This window comes from Artibeus jamaicensis, unplaced genomic scaffold (assembly GCF_021234435.1).
Source record: "Artibeus jamaicensis isolate MK-2021 breed Jamaican fruit bat unplaced genomic scaffold, CSHL_Jam_final scaffold_369, whole genome shotgun sequence".
NCBI lineage: Eukaryota > Metazoa > Chordata > Mammalia > Chiroptera > Phyllostomidae > Artibeus > Artibeus jamaicensis.
Genome location: NW_026522042.1, coordinates 34050684 through 34068767, shown reverse-complemented (window position 1 = coordinate 34068767; position 18084 = coordinate 34050684). Strand labels below are relative to the sequence as shown.

The following is an 18084-nucleotide window of genomic DNA, read 5'->3' as shown; positions in this document are numbered from 1 at the left end:
ATGTCTTGGGGGCTAGTGACCTTCTGGTTAGCTGGACACAGACCTTACGTCCACCAATGACAGTGTTCCAACATCCCAGGAAACCGTTCTTTCTTAAGAGTCAATTATGGCATCTTCATAATATAATTAAGTGGCCACACTAAATGCCTCTGACCAAGGTAAGGATTTTTGGGTAGCATCCATACTGTCTTCATTGAGCCGTTGGAATGATGGTTGCCAAGCATCTCATCTCTGTATTGCTGTGGTCACCACAATTTAGTTTCCTAGAGCTAATATTCATCCCTTTTCAAGGCAGCTTTACCAGAAAGGAAGCAGCATAGTAACAAAGAGGCAGCCAGCTCTGCCAGTCACAGAGATGGCACGGAGGCTAGCTCTCCCACTGGTGAAGCACGCCAGGCCCCCAGGAAAGGTTTCATCCTTACCGTAGAACCAGGCTACCCCAATGGCCTCAATGAGCACGCCAAAGAGGATGGATGTGCCAGCTGCAAAATGGTCCAGGAGTGTGAAGACATAGATGCCACCCTGGAAGAGAGGAGAGTGCCTACTGGACTCTGCATGTCCTGGCATGGCACACCTGGCTGGTGAAAGCCTCACCCTCGCAAGTGCTTTTCCCAAAACATAAACCTGGCCTGTGGGTTCAGTTTACAGACAGATTCTGTTTTACTCCCTATAAAGTCTGATCGGAGTCACTGAAATTCAATCCACCCACAACTTCTTGGGAACACGTCTATTACAAAAAAAACAGACGACCTCTTCTCCTTTCTCAGGGCTTCAGGTGCCATTAGAAATGAAAGCAACCAAATGCCAAACTTGGCAGAGCTTCTATGGGGAAAGGAGGTGACCTGTGTGCCCTGCCCTGTGTAGACTGGCCTCCCTCAAATCCAACAGGAGGGAGGCTGCAAGGGCACCTCCCAGGGAGCTGTCCAGGTGCTGAAGTAACACTAGACCAAGTTCCACTTGTGCCGTAGCTACTCCACGTGACCATAGCTATTCTTGTGACCACAGCTACTCCATGTGACCACAGCTACCATGCATGTGACCATGGCTACCCTGAGGGTTACCACAGCTACCTGAATATAAGTTGAGGGTTGTTTTTTCTGTGGAGATTTAGCTCTTAGAAAAACTGTGGCTCCATCTGGCCTGACAGCACAAGCCCTGCCACCCAGTGCCAAGTGCTAATGAGACATCGTCAGGTGAACCTGAGTCTGTACGTACATTGGTGACGCAGAAGAGGGAGAGGAGGAAGGTGGCCAGGACGATGAAGAGAGTGAAGAGCTCCCGGTGCCTGTGCAGAAGCTGGAACTCATCAATGAGCCCGGTGATCACTGACTCCATCCCGCCCATCTGCAGCCAACACAGAGCAGGGGATGTACTGGGGGGGGGGTCACTTAACATCACGTCCTGGTGCAATTTACGTGTAATTCAGTGGATGTTCTCCTGGGAATGTACATGAATTGGGAACTGCCTGGTGTCCAGGGTACAGAATGCCTTAAAGGACAAGACAGCCCTTGTGTGGGCTTCTCTCAAGGCACAGCCACTGGGGAGAGAAGACTGGGGGTGGCCACCCCATCCACTGGTGGTGGCCTTCCGCCACTAGGAAGTCCTGGTGTGGGGAGAAAGGTGCTTCATGGCTAACACGCAAACCCTTCCTGACTCTGAATATCATGATGCAGTGTTGTTCACGTCACCCTGACTACTTGGGGACCCTGGTTGTCCTACTCTGTTGAGACCATCTCCCCCAGGAAATGCTGTCATGACTGCATCCCCACCAGACATGCTGCCCAAGGGTGTGGTCCACCCTGAGGGGCTAGTGACTGGACTGGTGGGAGAGGACGTGGAGAGCTATGGAGTGTGACCAGTTCTTGTGGGGAAGGTCTCTGTGCATTGCAGAAAGCTCAGGTGAACAAGGCCAGTCATGAGGACCTTGAGGTCTCAGCTGTTGGCTATGAGCAGGCAGTGGGGATGGAGACTGAGGGAATCTACGAGGGCCAGAGATGAACAAGGGCCTAATGTCTGCCCCGTAGCATACATCACACACACAAACACACGCACACACATATGAAGAGACACATATAAGACGTTACGTGGTCAGGCCTGGCCGGCGGCTGGAGACTGCTTTTGCCCTACCCTGCAAATGCAGCCATCCCTCCTGGAGGTTTAGGGGTCACAAAAAGTGATGAGTCATGAGGAACCTGCTTTAAGTGTGCAGCCCTCTTGCATCATGTGTGTTTAGGGTCCATGGAGGCTCAGGCAGAGGGTGCACTGGTGCCTCCAAATGAAAAAAGAAGGGGTAAGTTGGTCCAAACACCCTATCCCAGGAAAGAGCTCAAATAATCATGGGACCCCCTCCCTGCCACCCATGTGGGGCTCTGTGTGAGAACAGAAACTTTAGGGGACCCCCAGGGAGCATCTGAGGCTGCAGATGAGCCTGGCTGTCATGGTCAGAGTCCTGGGCACAGAAAATACTGATGTCACTCACAGCGCTGTCGATCCCCAGGGTGAGCAGCATGATGAAGAAAACCACAGCCCAGGCCGAGGACAGCGGGAGCGTGGCGAGCGCCTCAGGGTAGATGATGAAAATCAGGCCTGGTCCTGAAAGCAGAACCTCTGGTTGCCACCGAGTGTCACCTCACATGTTACGTCATGTCTACACCTCCTCCCCTGCCCCTGAAAGGCCAGCTCAGCCCTTTTCAAGTGCCTTCAGATTTAGTAGCACAAAATCTTTCCCATCACCACCTCTCCTGTCCTTCCTCCTGTGAACTTGGCGGACACCTGGCTCTAAACTCTAGAGAATGGAAACCCAAAACCAAGGGGAGACTGATGCACTTGTCCCACCATCCCCAGAGGCTCTGCTGCTCTCCAAATCACTCCTGTTCCCTGGCTGTGGGGGCTCTGGGGGAGGAGGGGGAGGAGCTATGGGGTCCTGCCTGCCTGTGTTCCTGAGCGTGCAGTGACCCCCTGGGGTTGGCCTTCCTATGCAGGTTGCAGACGCACACACATACGCATGCTCACACACTTGCACTCACTGCAGTTCATGAGTGATATGCAGTAAATATTTTCTGTGCTGTGAAGTATTCTAAATGTGCTCTTTAAAACCACAGACTGAATGCAGAGATCACATTCATGAATGCTGTGAGTTGTGTTGCCAGGAAGGGGTGTGCTCCTGTGCACATGCCAGTGCTCCTTGTATCGGCCTGTTGTTTTTTTTTACAGCATTCTGGGACTGGTATTGCTGGGTCAGGACAGGTGCCGTGGGCAGCCACACCTGCTCCTCATCCCCAGCGGGTAGGATCCGGGTAGAGGTGAATGAACACTGTGGGCTTGGACAGAGAGGGAGATGGGAACAGCAGGACCCACCTAAGATGAAATGCAGCTTGGCCTCAGATGAGTCAAAGTAAAAAATATTCCCAAGGAAGTTGGCAACTGACCATTTTCATGGTCAACTTTAGAATACACTCATACTTAGCTGACTAGCACTGTCCACTGAGCCTCTGCTTACAGGGGCACTTTATGGCTTTTCTGATTCTCCCAGTCCTCAGTTGGCCTGTGTTGGCACCAGCCATGAACGGGGCACTTATGGTCCTTCTAAAGGGTGGGACAAAGGCTGGAGATGGGCCACACTTTCAGGGGCTCTATGAGCTCTGGGGTTGAGCTGGGCTCTCTGATTCCCAAAGACCCATGTTAGGGTGATTTTTTCCAATGCAGGGCCAGGGAGTGGCTCTTTGAGTCCAAAAGCCACAAATCTAGGAACCCAGAAACATATCCGTTAGCTGGGATGAACTAATGTCAATACCCTCACCTTGCATTTACGTACCTAAGTTAACATTTCACACTGTGTTTTTGAGAATTAGAGCCCTAAATGACATTTACTTTTCTTGTCATGCAAATACATAGAAAACATTCAGCTTTATTTTCAGGGGTTAATAGAGATTTTTGTAAGTTATTGCTATTTATCATAATAAAGGGCAAAAAGAACGGTGAAGGTGCATAAATGCAAGTGAGTAAATTTCACTGCTCCATACTTATTTGCATTATGCTCCCTCCCATTCTCCTGCCTTTATTAAATTTTTTTCCTAGAGGATAGAATATGGACTTGAAAACTTGGGGAGGTTTTGTTCCAGCCCCCTGCTTTCTCTGCATTTTCAGAGGGGTCCTTTTGATCTGGGAGTCTTTGCATCCTGCTTTCAAAGTGGGGGCTTAATGTTCAACTCTCCAGGAACTGGATGGGATGATGAAGCTGCCCAGCTGAGAGCTCAGGGCACAGGTGAGGTGCGTCCTCTGCTTCCTCCCTCCTGAAAGATCACTGAGTCGAGTAAAATGACCCAGGAAGCTTAGTCAGTGGCACTCACGGGGCTTTTCTGAGTCTAAGGAGCAGCCCCAGCTGAAGAGGGGACTTCCCAGACATCAGGATAAGGGGGAATCCTTTAAACTTGGGGCAAACTCGGAGAGACCCCTCACCACTCACCTGCAGAACAGTCTGAAGGCAGGGGATGGGGTGCAGCAATCTCAAAAGGCCTGGAGCCTGTACTGACCTGATTCAAGGCTGCCTATGTCATGGTTTCTAACATGAATTAGAACTAAGCGGACCCCTGAGAGCCCAAGAGGCTGCAGCAATCAGAGTCTCCTCTCAGCACCCACATCTGTGCCCAGCCTCCCAGCTTTCCCCACCCGGTGATCATTTAGGTCAGCAACCCTTATGGTACCAAGGCCTGTGCATCTCCCTCTCATTTTGCAGGAAAACACTTTTCCGAGAACTGACCTAGAGCAGGTGGAGGTGTGGGGGTCCCAGCCTGCCCCTGGGGGACTCACCATCCTTGGCCACATCCCCAATGGGTACATTGTGTTTCTGGGCCATGTACCCCAAGAAGGAGAAGACCACGAAGCCGGAGGAGAAGCTTGTCAGTGAGTTGACTGAGGTGGTGATGATGGCATCTCTGTGAGGACAAGACACCCCATCCCAGCACTGCAGCCCCTTCAATTTCCAGTCATCAATCTCAATTGACTATGCCTGGTTCTCAATGCGCATGGCCATTCCCTCCTGCAGCCACAGAGCCTGTCCTCCAGCTGCCCTGCCAGTGGGGATGGACCCTCCCATCCAGGACCTCCTGGCTGTAGGCTCTGGGCTCTGGGAATGTCCCTTGGGTGACTAACCATCATGTTTGCCTGGGACTGAAAGGTTCCTAGGACAGAAGACACAGAGCTGAAGGCAAGAGAGTTCCCACCAGCAATGCTGGGGCTCAGGGTGGATAGAACAGATAGCTACAGGGGTCCCCACCTGTGCTGAGGGGGCTGTCAGGGAGGGGGCACTTTGTGCAATGCAGGCTCTGACAGGGTGTGTCTGGTGGGCCCCAGATGACGTGATTTCCTGCTGCTCCTGGCAGGTTGGTGCTATTGGTCTGGAGACCCCACTCTGAGGGCCCGAGAAGAGCAGGGGCGGATGGGGTGGGTCAGCCCTTCTGGGAGCCCTAGGAGAAGGACATCACAGAGTGCCCCAGCCTGGGGGGCACACGTGGGTTCAGGCAGGGCTCTCTCAGGGACTGCCATCCAGAGTTCAGTCTTTGTGGGACCCTGGCAGTGGTCTGTCTGGTCATTTTGCTCTGCACACTGTCTATGTATCTTTACCACATTTTATCCTCAGGATATGAAAGAATATAAATAAGAGCCTGTAAAGGTCAAAGAACTCAGGTCCCAGATAAATTCTGTTTCTGTTTTTAGAAGGATTTTGGGTCCAGTGTGTGGCTACAGGTAAGTCAGGTCATTCCAGCCTAGGAGACCCAGCCAAGGTGGGTACACGGAACTGCCTCTTTCCCACCTGTCCTGATGCTGGTTCTCCTGGGTGCCTCTGCATGGGGTCCAGGACACCCTCCAGCACCCAGACTGCCAGGTGCAGACGAGGGACAAAGTGCAGGTGCTTCACTGTGGGGAAGTCTGGGGAGAAGCCTGACCCTGGGCTTTGGGAGGAGGAGCAAGGCAGGGGTGGGTAAGGGACAGGGGAGGGTGAGTGGCAGGGGTGGGGCCTCAGGGGGAATCTGTGGCTCCTGGAACCTAGGAGCTTTCTCACAGGAAAGTGATACATACACACCTTCATGTGTTTTAATACTTCCCTTAAAACAAGAATCAACATTTTGCCTGTAGTTATGCCATTTTAATTTCCACTTAAAAAGTCATTTGGTGTGAACCAAAGGGTCACCAGTTGGAGTCCCAGTCAGGGCACATGCCTGGGTTGCAGGCCAGGTCCCCAGTACAGGGTTCTCAAGAGGCAACCACACATTGATATTTTTCTTTCTTTCTTTCTCTCTCCTTCTTTTCCTCTCTAAAAATGAATAAATAAAATCTTTTAAAAAGCCATTTGGCTCAGAGGTTTTGCATGCACAGCCTATTTTCCCCCTTTCCCTTCTTTCAACCAGGGACATATCATGACACCCCGCCCCCATATCAGCGATGCCCCCTTGATTTTGCAGACTGTCTTATGGGAGGGGATGGGACGGGAGCTCATACCCTACCTGTAGCAGTTGTTGGTGAATTTATTGTAACTGGAGAAGGCAATTAGCACCCCAAACCCAACGCCCAGTGAGAAGCATATCTGGGTGGCAGCGTCGATCCACACCTGCAGCCAGAGGGGAGATGAGCGGCTGTTAGAGATAATTGCCGGAAGCGAACGCCAGCTGCCACGGGCAATTGTGTAAAGACCGAGGCCTCAGCTCCCTGTCCTCCCCGCCAGTGTCTCCGGCTGAGAGACCTCCAACTCCATGGAACAGAGTGGAATTTAAACTTAACATCATTATCAACAAGCAACTCGCATCAACAACATGATCGGAGGCAAATGCATCTCAGAATAAACCTTCCTGTGTCACTGGCCTGAGGAGCGGGAAGAAAAGCAGGCTGCATCTTTGTGCGTTATTTGCAATTTCCCTTGGGATATCAGTATCATTTCCCCATTCAACCACAGTCAATCTAGTATGAACTAGTGCCAGCATCCATTTCGCTCCCTCCTGCTTGCTGCCTGGAGCTGTGGTCCCGGGCCTCTGCTGCATTTCCTCTCTCTTTGGTTGTCCAGCTCCCTCTTCCTTCACACTCGTGGAACATGTGTCTGCTCTCATGGCCTCATCTCCTGTCTTTGCATGGCTCCTAGTCAATGCCACACCACTGTCCCTCACTGCTGTCCTCACCTTATGGTCTTCAGGTGTTGTGTTCAAGGAGACTTCCTCCTGTGGCTCCTGCAGCAGCTTTCCCTCCTTGGGCTTCCTGGGGGCCTGGAGCCACGATGGCCCTCCCTGCTCACCCACTACTTCCCATTTCTGCCTCTGGGCCGCTTCTTCCTGAGTCCTGTTGAGCCCCATACCTCGCATTGCCACCAAGCAGCATAAGGTAGCCACCTTCCAAAGGGCCCCTTGCCTCCAGCCTGGAGCTTTCTCTTCTGTCCACATGCTCCCTCCACAGCTAGTTGAGCTTCCCTGGGTGGCTGTTGGAGCTCCACCCTCTGCCTCAATCTAGTCCACCTCGATTTGCAACAAGCCCCTTTCTAAAGCTGCCACTCTCATCACCCCTACATCCACCAGCCACTGGTCCTGCCATTTCTGGGCTGTTTCCCTGCAATGCCACCCCTTCTCTCTCTTGGGAGCCCCTCTCCCATGGCCTGGCCAAGCCTCCTTTCCTCAGAAAGCTGTCTCCAAGTATTTATTCCTTTGCTGAAGAAATCTATAGCCCAGCTCTGGACTTAGTTTTTGATATGATGTGACCTAGATCAGGCTCTTGTACTCTGGGCACCTGGAGTGTTCCACCAATGAGGTTTGGTTTTCTGAGGAGGGAGTCTGGGTTCCTGAGATGCTGGCAGGTCTCAGCCTTGCTGGGCTGATGAACAGGGAGCTGGAGCTCAGGGCTGCATTCCAGGCAAGTGGCAAATCTCTCTGGCCCAGACTGGGCAGCCCCATTGCTGCTTATCCAGGGAACCCAAGAACGTCTCTCCAGGAGGTGGGCTGGCTAGGGGGAAGTGCAGCCTTCCCCCTAGAAGTGGAGGGCCTTGAGCAGTGGGCATACTCACGGACGCCTCACAGAGCCGATGGAAGTCCACGCTCAGGTATGCTCTGATGCCATCCATGGCTCCGGGAAGAGTAATTCCTCGGAGGAGCAAGGCGAAAAGGACCATGTATGGCATGGTGGCCGTGATCCACACAACCTGGGGAGAGGACAGCATCACCAGGCTGCACAGGCCACCTGCTGGCAGGGAGCGGGCACAAGGTCATCCTGATGGTTTGTATTAAGAGAGAAGTGGCCTCTGATTGGGAAGCTCAACATCCCAAACATTCACAGGACACCAGCTCAGCAAATGATCACTGGGGCGAGACTATAAATGCCTTCTATCCTGTGCATCTTTCCCAGGGATTAAAAGAGGACAAACAACTTGGCAAGGAAGGGACATTCCTGTTCCGTATTTGGTCTGTCACAGTATGAGTAAGCAGGAGTGGCTGAATTTTTGATGCGTGAGATGTGAGCACATTTTACTGATTGTGCAAATGTGTGCCCGGATTCCGTGTGCAGGATGGGTTCCAGCTGCAGGGAGGGGAAGAAAAGTGCTGTCGTGAACAAATAATTCCGTGTGTTGGTGCTTCACTACATGTGTTATTACAAGTGATGAACACATTTTGGTCAAAGTCGCTTTGGATGTCCAGATAACAACCAAAATATTTTCATCAGCCAAAAACCAACTTATGTTGTGCTTGTCTTAATGCTGGAAACACTCTGCTGTGGGTGCTTTCCCTGTGACGTCATTCCTCAACCATAGTCATGTGCTGGCTCCACAACCCAACCACGGCCCCCTGTCCACTTCCTGGCCCAACCGTAGCCACCCCTCTCCTTCACAGCTCAACCCTGGTCACTGTCCACTCCTTCAGCCCAATCATAGCCACTTCTGCACTTCCCAATCCAACCTCAGTCCACCTGTTCACTCCCCAACCCAATCATGGTCATTGTCCACTTTGCAACACAACCACACCCCCTGTCCACCTTATAACCCAACCACGGCCTTCTGTTCACTTTCCAAACCAAACATGGTCACCTGTCCACTCTCCAACATAATCACAGCCACCTCTGTCCCCTCACCAACCTAACCTTGGTCCACCTGTCCACTCCCCAACCCAACCACTGCCACCTGTCCACTCCCCAACCCAACCACTGCCACCTGTCCTCTCCCCAACCCAAATATGGCCTCTTTGTCTACTCCCCAAACAAACACAGGCTCCCTATCCACTCCCCAGCCCACCACAGCCACTCCTACACTCTACAACCCAAACATAGCCCCCCTGTCCACTACCCAACCACAGCCAGGTGTCTATATCCCAGTTGGTGAGGCTGCAGCCTCACCTTCCCAGAAGTCTTCACTCCCTTCCACAAGCTGAAGTAGAGCAAGACGATGACCAGCACGAGGCAGGATGTGAGCTGCCAGCGGGGAGGGCCCAGGTCATTGATGCCGTGGCTCTCATGGAGGTGCAGCACGCCACGCCTGGAGGCAGAAAGTACATGTTTCTCCTTGGGGACTTACTCATAAAGCTGCTTCTAGGACACTGCACATGTGCGTACCTTAAACATTCCAAGTTGCTTTGAGAATTAGCACCTCATCTGCACTGGTCAATTTCCTTCCCCAAGACTAAAAATTCCTCTTGTTTGAAGTTGTGTGAAACCCACAGACACTTCAGAGGACAGGGCACTGCAGATGCTGTCAGCTGGGGAGAAGAGCCAGCAGGTACCGGTGTTGCATAGGATAGCCACACTAGTCATGCCAGGATGCTGCAGGGCACGGGGAAGGGTAGGTGCTTCCTAAGAGCAGGCACATGGCGGGATGATGAAAGTATGTCTGGGTAAGGTGGTTTGGGGCTGAAATGCAGAAATTTCTGGAACACAAGTAGCCTGGAGGACCAAATAGTGATGGCCTGGGATGTTACCAGTCTTAGCAGGGCTGTACCACTTCCACTTCCTGCTGCATTCCTTCTTCAGGTGTGTTTGTTGTCATGGTTCTTGGATCTGGGTACCGGAGAATTTGGGGTGTGCCAGTCATGCTGTAGGCTTTACCTGCACTGCACGTTGGGTGCCCGCTGCAGCTGTCCTGCCCTTTTACAGACAAGGAACCCAGGAACTGAGGGTTGAATGCTCTCCAACCCGAAGTCAGCCAGCAACACAGCCGGGACCTGGACCCAGTCAGCCTGATTCTGAACCCGTGCCCTGCTGGGGGGAGGGAAGCTGGCTGCCAGGGCAAGGGGGCGAAGAGCCTCCATTCTGGCCATGAGAGACTGACACCATACCAATTAGAAAGCTGGACAAAGAACACCAAATGAGTGTTTGCAGATGTGGGACTGGCACAGGGCTGAGACTCCTGGGAGAAGGGAAGTGATGAGGTGAGCCCTGCAAGACCTCACTTCCCCTGTGGAGGCACCTTTCAAATGGCAGACAGGGGTCCGGAGCTCAGCATGGGGTCTTGCTGTGTGAAGGATACAGTGATGAAGTCTGAGGTGCTGGAAAGGCTCTCCACAGGGGCCGACGAACTCAGCCACAGGGTGAGACTCTGTAGGTCTCAGAGCTCACACAGGGTTGAGGACCACTGAGCTCCCACCAGTCAGAGCAGGGGGCTTGCTGATCACATGGAGAGTTCAGTGGACTCTGGAAGGGCCACTTCAGTAGAGGAGATAAAAATTCCTGAAACAAAGGCTGCCCCAGAAGCATTTCAGCAAGGTGCAGAAGGAGAAAACCGTACCACAAGCAAATTAACTCCCTATCGGAGCAAATCCAACACACGTGAAAGGAAGATCGCAAAATGTAAATAGCACAAATGTTAAAATCACCAAGTCCAGCGCCCGATATAAAAGTTTATAGATATAACGAGAAGCAAGAAAATGTGACCTACAGCCAGGAGAAAAATCAATCCATAGCTCCCTCACACCAGTACAAAACTCCACTCAAACGGGTAAAAGATAAAATGTAAGAGCTGAAATTACGAAACTATTGGAAGAACACATAGGCATAAATCTTCAAGACCTTGGATTTATCAATGGATTTTTAATTAAAATATTCAATTTATTTAAACAAACAAAAAACCAGTTCACCCAGTTTTTCTAACCCATTAGCCCCTTATCTCTGGCAATCATCAATCAGTTCTCTATGTCTATGAGCTTAGTTGGATTTTGTATTTTTTTTATTTTTTGGCTATGGATTTTTTTATATGACACCAAAAGCACAAACAATAAAAGAAAAAGATAGATAACTGACTTCATCAAAATGAAAAACTTTTGTGCGTTAAGATGTACTATCAACTGAGTAAAAAGACAATCCACAGAATGAAAGAAAATATTTGCAAATCACACATCTGATAAAAAATTAATATCAGAATATATAAAGAGCCCCTAATAGTGAATAACAAAAAAAAAAACCCTTCAAACAACTCAATTCAACAGTGAGCAAATGACTTGAGTAGATATTTCTCCAAAGAAGGTATACAGATGACAAATGAACTCATTAATTCATGCTCAATGTCACTAATCATTAGAGCAATGCAAATCAAAACCACAATGAGATACCACTGCATAGTCATTAGAATGGCTACTATCAAAACAAGAAGGAAAAAAACCAAAACAGAAAATTAGCATCATCAAGAATGTAGACAAATTGGAACTTGTATGTATTTTTGGTGAGAATGCAAAATGGTGCAGCTGTTGTGGAAAACAGTATGGTAGTTTCTTAAAATATTAAACAGAATTTTGATATAATCCAGCAATTCTACTTCTGGGTATACACCCAAAAGAATTGAAAGCAGGAACTCAAACAGATATCTTTACACCATTGTTCATAGCAGCATTATTTCCAGTAGCCAGAAGATAGAAGCAACCCAAGTGTCCATTGATAAACCAAATATGGCCCATCCACACAATGGAATATTATTCAGCATTAAACAAGAAAGGGGACTCTGACATACTACAACATGAATGAACCTTGAGGACATTATACTAAGTGAAATAAACCAGACACAAAGGACAAAACTGTATGATTCCTCTGATATGAGGTCTCTAGGGGTGTCAAATGCAGAGACAGAAAGTAAATGGTGGGTCCTGGGGTTGGGGAGGGAATGGGGAGTTAGTGGGTCATGGGGACAAAGGTTCAGTTTGGGAGATGGAAAGTTTTGGGGATGATGGAGGTGAAGGCTGTACAACAATGTGAAATTACTTAATGCCACTGAATTGTGAACTTAAAATCAGTAGTAATAGCAAATTGTCTGTAATGTATAGTTTACCACCATAGGAAAAATCCCCCCCCCAAAAAAAGCGAAATTATTTTTAGAAAAACAAGCTGAGAAAATCCATTGGTTGCAGGTCTTCTCTACAGGAAGTGCTCAGTGGGATTCTTCAGATGAAATGGAAACCTACCTCTCCATTAAGGTAGGAGAGCACCCAAAGTGTTGAATAAATAGGTAAATAGAAAGGTTTACTTAAAAATGTAATTTACTGTTTAGATAAAAAACAGTAACATGTATCGTGGGGTTTATAACATAATAGAAACAAAATTTATGACAATTATTCCATAAACAATATGAAGAAAAATGGAGATATAGTGTGAATGGCTCTCACATTATATGTGAAGTGGTATAATGTTATTTGAAGGTAGTCTACAGTATGCTAAATGTATATACTGTAAACTCTGTAATATCCACTAAAAATTAAAACAAAGAGCTATGGTTTATTAGCCGACAGTGCAGATAAAAGAAAAGCCTGAAATTGATTAGTTTGGAAGAAGGAATAAACACAGGAAACAAGAAACAAAGAAGAGATGGGAGAGGAAGAAATATCTAGATGAAAGTCTTAAACACAACCATACTCATAATTACTGATTGGAAACTGAATAAAAGACAAAGATTGTAAATAAAAAAAGCTGAGATGCTGAATAAAAAAGCAAGAACCATCTCTATGCTGTCTACAAGAAACCCACTTTAAATCTGACACATATAGGTTAAAAGGACAAAGGTGGAAAAGAAAGCTGAGCGAATTCATTGCCTGCATGTCTGTCCTATAAAAAATGTCCAGTGAAATTCTTCAGATGAAATGGAAGCTTGCTGTACATAAGGGTAGGAGAGCCCACGAAATGTTGAATAAGTAGAAAACATCACTCATAGAAAAGCTTGGGTGATCATACATACTATTAGACAAAGTCAACTTTGGAATGGGAAATGTTACCCAGAGGGACATTTCATAATAAGGACATGGTCAGTTCAAAGAGTTGATATTCATAAATATACATGCATTTCATGACAGTCAAAATACACAAATGAAGCAAAGTGTAATAGAGCTGGGAAGAGAAATAGGCATATATATATAATTATGGTTGAGACTCAACACCCTTTCTCACTAACAATAGAACAAATAGACAGAAATAAGTAAGGAGACCTGCATAGCACCAGGAGCTAACAAGAAGTGGCCAACAACACAACTCTCAGCCCAACAACAGCAGGACATTCTTTCTTTTTCTTTAAAGATTTTATTTATTTATTTTTAGAGAAAGGGGAAGAGAAAGAGAAAAAGGAGAGAAATATCAACATGAGAGAGAAACATTGATAGATTGCCTCTCATATGTGCCCTGATAGGGGATTGAACCTGCAACCCAGGCATGTGTCCTGACTGGGAATCGAACTATGGCCTTTCACTTTGTGGGATGATGCACAAGCAACTGAGCCACACCAGTGAGGGCAGGACACACATTCTTTTTAGGTGCCTGTGGAACACTTACCAGTTTCAACCATATACTAAGCCATAAAACAATTCACTGTATATTTTGAAATAATGCGGTTTTACAAGTATGTCATCTCACCAAATCAGAATTAAATTAGAAGTCAATAACAGAAACATATCTAGAAAATCTCCAAAGGTTTCAAAGTTAAACAATGAAACTCCAAAAATATCTCATGAGTCAAAGGAGAAATCACAAGGGCAGATCAAGGAACACTTTGAACTGAATAAAAATGAAAATACAATATATGAAACTTTATAGGAGGCAGCTAAAGCAGTCTTTTAGAGGCAAATTTATAGCTCTAAATTTGTAGCTTTCTAATTTATATTAAAAAGTAGCTGAAGATGGTACTGGTGAGTGTTTACGAGACTGAGGGACATTTTAAATTGGTGGGAGTTGCATGGGCCTATTTTGGGGTTTCTAGAGCCCTTTCCAAGCTCAGATTTCATATTTGTCAAGTGTGTTCACTGCATTGTTTCATGATTCTGGAGTCACAGCCATGAACTTCTGGTTTCTGCTCTGAGCCTATAGCATTTTCTCATGCACACCCACTAGGGACTGCAGGTGGGGGGTTAGCAAGCACAGGGACTAATGAGGAAAGAGGTTCTGGGTGACAAATGGGGACCCCATAAAATGGGCAAATTGGGGGTGACTACTAAAGGGTTTCTTTCTCTCAGGTAAGAAGGATGAAAATAAAGAAAACTTCATGGGCTAGTGATTTTTCATTACCTAGTCCCCAGGCTGAGCCGTCACATGAGTGGAGCCATCACCACTGTGACTGCTTCCTTTCACTTGTCTGTACAGAAAACTGCAGCAGAAAGGCTTCTGGAACCCTTGGAGCTGGGGACACATCAACTCCTGCAGGACTCTCACCTGCTGGGGAGAGTTCTACAGAGTCTGTGGAGCATGAAAAAGCCACTCTGAGTCTGCACTGCTCAGCCCAGGAAGGTATGAGTGCTTTCCATTGACCAGTGAGTGATTAGCCATCTCATCAAGCCTGAGAGTTACTGTACCCTCTGAGGACCTGGGGTTAAAATGCATGGTGAAGACCTTTCAGATCCACCCTGCTAACATTCCAGTTGTCAGATGCACGATAGTTCATAACTTTATATATTGCACAGGGGACTGGAGTCCCATGATGGTTAGTGACAGAGCTACATGTGCCCACAATGGAAGACTTAGAGCTTTACTAATTTACAATGGCAGTATCTTGGCCTGGCACTTCATGGTGAGCCCCCTAATTATATGTGCCTGCAGGAACATGCGATCCTTTTTATTACGGTGCACTTTATAGAGTAGATTTAAATTCTGGAAAATGCTCTGACATGGTCACAGGGACCTGACTCAGGGAAATCCAGTTGCCACTCCAGGGAGGAGCACCAGGGCCTCAGTATCATCACCAATCCATGACTTTGCTGTAAACTTTCTTCAAATGCCTCCCTCTTGTCCCACCATCACCTCCAGTGATGGTGCAGCACCTGCTCATGCTAACCTGTCCTTTATGAAGTGGGGGCCTGGGCACCTTCTGCCTCAGTGTCTCTCTCCAAGACTGGAGATTTTCACTTGCACTTTATTTATTTGTTTGTTTGTCTATAATGGAATAATTGAGGTGACATTGGTTAATAAAATTAAATAGGTTTCAGGGGTATAATTCTATAACACATCATCCATATATTGTATTGTGTATTCGCCACCCCAAGTCAAGTTTCCTTTCATCACTATTTATTCCCCTTCTACCTCCTCACCCCCTTTCTCTCTGATAATCACCATAATGTTCTCTAGGAGGTTTTTTTTTTTTTTTTTGCTTTCTTTCACCTTTTTAACCCAGTCCCCCTACCCTCTTACCCCCTAGGCTATAGATTTTCAATTAGATTTCACTAGTCTGATTTTTAAAAGTCACGTATCACGTATATTCTTTCCCTCTAGAATTCTTAGTTATAAATCACTAGAGTAACGACTTTTTTCCCTCTAATTTTCTTATCTGAAAATCACTTGGATAAATGAACTCTTTCCACACCTGCCAAACAAAAGATAAGCAGTTCTAAAATGGTGTCACTCGGCACCTTTCAACACTGCAGCAAGCTTTCCAGATGTTCTAAGTTGCACTGAGATCGATCTTGAAGTTGTAAAAGACATGCTAGCTTGACCACTGAGCCACCGTTTTGTTGGCAAAATGACAAATTAAACCCATCTCCAGCACGAGCTACCTGTGAATGTCCTCATGTGTGGTAGGACCTGACTAGGACATGCCCAGGCTCTCACCGCAACCGCCTCTGCATGGCTACTTTGAGTGCAGAGGTCCCCTGCCCCTTCTCTGCATTACATGCTAGCCCCAAGAGTGGGGCCACATGGGCAAAAGCACATGTACCCCTGGTCTCAGCGTCTTAATGAGATATTGTGACATTTAGGAAATGAAGTAATGAAGCACCGTTTTTTTCCTCATAAGAACAGACAAAATCACTTTATTGAATGCTTGGCTTTCCTGTATTTGGACAATTCTACAATTTCTTGGTTGCTTGTCTCACTGAGTCCTATGCACATACTCAGGTAACCTGCCTGTGTCTCCATTTCTCCAGGATACGCCCATCCCCACATCTTCCAGACAAATCAAATGGGGCAGATTCCAGGCTGATTCTCTGAAGCCAGTTCACCCTTCTTGTGAGTTCCATGAGAAGAAAGCCCTCAGCCTCCCAGGCTCAGAGTTACCCTCCTCCTGGATTGGGGAGGGTGTTCTTTCTTGGCAGTCACCTCTCTTTCCCACTATGGGAAAAAGAGCCTCCTCAGACACCTTTCACTATGTCGAATCCCAAACCACCCAAAAGGGTGTCTTCCTAAAATCAGCCCATCACACAACCCCCATGCCCAAACCACAGTCTTCCCAATGATACTTTAAGAAAACACCTAACTCCTCTAGCAGTCCATGCAGACCTTCCAAAGCCTGCCTCTTGCCATGAGGGAGGAGGGGAAGCCAAGATCTGACTCAGTGTCAGAAAGGATTCAGAGAATACATTTGAGAGGAGGGATAGGCCTCTAGGTGGTGGGGGACACTTAGTGTGCAATGCAGAAGGCCAGGCTTGACAAAAGGGGGTGAGGAGTGGGACACATGGAAGGCTGCTGCACATGGGGACTGAGGATAGACCATGAAAAGACCAGCATTGTAAGAGGAAAAGAGCATATCATGAGAAGCACACAGTCAGTGCACCTGCAGACCTGGTCTGTTTAGTGAGGCTGCAGCTTAGCCTGCCCAGGAAGGCATCTTTCCTGGAGAAAGCTGAACCTGGCCTACTTGTAGAGGGAGGGCCGGTGAATGAGAACCTCAGACCCAGCCCACTCTGGAGGTGACTGGAGGTGACATTGCAGCCCCCAGGGCCCAGGGCCCAGTGCCTTTCATACACAGTGTGTGTAATACCTCTGGCTGGCCCCCTCCTACCTCAAACAGGGAGCAGGGCAGAGAAGCCATGGGCCTACTCAGCCTTCCACCTCTACTGAGGACTCATGCTAGTGTTGTCCCAGAAGAATCCAAGGGAAGAAAACATGAGCACAGGACAAGGATAGGGTCCTCTCACACCCTTTTAAGGCACCAAGGGTGGGTAGCTGACCCCTGAGCTGCAATAGAGTGCTCGGCTCTGTGTCCTTCCCTTCCTAAGGCAGACACAGCAAGTGAAGAGTCATTGAACCCAGAGGAGTGGACCCCCCACTTACTCAAAATACTCGGCAGCGGGCGTGGTCCTGAAGCTGTCGTTGAGGCCCAAGGCGTCACTGGCATTGCCAGAGTGGGCATCTGTGCAGTTGGGGCTGTTCCAGGTGTTGTTGCAGTGGATCCAGGGCAGCTCCATGGTGAAGGAGGAAAAGAAGTAATGCAGTGCCCAGGCAATGATGACATTGTAGAAGAAGCCAACGTAGAGCGAGATCAGGATGACTGTGAAACCCACACCTAGGGCAGTGAGAGCACAGAGCCACCATCAACAGAACGCCTCCTCCCACCTTCCCTTACAGAAGGCATTGCCACCCTCCATCAGCTGTTTGCCACCATTCTAATGCAGGCAACATCTTTAAATACACAGGGGAAGAGAAGTGAAAGGGCATTTGCTAGATTTTATGCTGCGATCACAGAGAGGGGCTTCCCCCTTCCAAAATCATCTACGGTCTTCACTGTCCACACAGAGACATTCAGAATATCTCTGAGGGGCATTCAAAACCTAAAGACCATTTAGCGTCATTGGAGGGTATCCTGGACCACCCTGGTAAGGCCAGCGTTATGTAGAGTCATCCAGGAACATATAGGATCATCTAGGGCCACCGTGGTAGAACCAGGTCACTCAC

General features: G+C 48.2%; 1 protein-coding gene across 2 annotated transcripts in view; it reads right to left on the bottom strand.

The window, feature by feature from the left end:
- Positions 1 to 18084, bottom strand: part of SLC6A3 (solute carrier family 6 member 3) — a 37479-nt gene that overhangs the window by 9753 nt on the left and 9642 nt on the right. For both annotated transcript variants that reach the window (XM_053657339.1, XM_037137301.2), the window contains exons 4-11: positions 17464 to 17695; positions 9361 to 9499; positions 8042 to 8176; positions 6504 to 6607; positions 4810 to 4934; positions 2480 to 2592; positions 1216 to 1344; positions 423 to 522 (exon numbers count right to left, since the gene is read on the bottom strand). In XM_053657339.1, the coding sequence (XP_053513314.1) occupies positions 423 to 522; positions 1216 to 1344; positions 2480 to 2592; positions 4810 to 4934; positions 6504 to 6607; positions 8042 to 8176; positions 9361 to 9499; positions 17464 to 17695 (1077 nt within the window). The remainder of the gene's footprint in view (positions 1 to 422; positions 523 to 1215; positions 1345 to 2479; positions 2593 to 4809; positions 4935 to 6503; positions 6608 to 8041; positions 8177 to 9360; positions 9500 to 17463; positions 17696 to 18084) is intronic.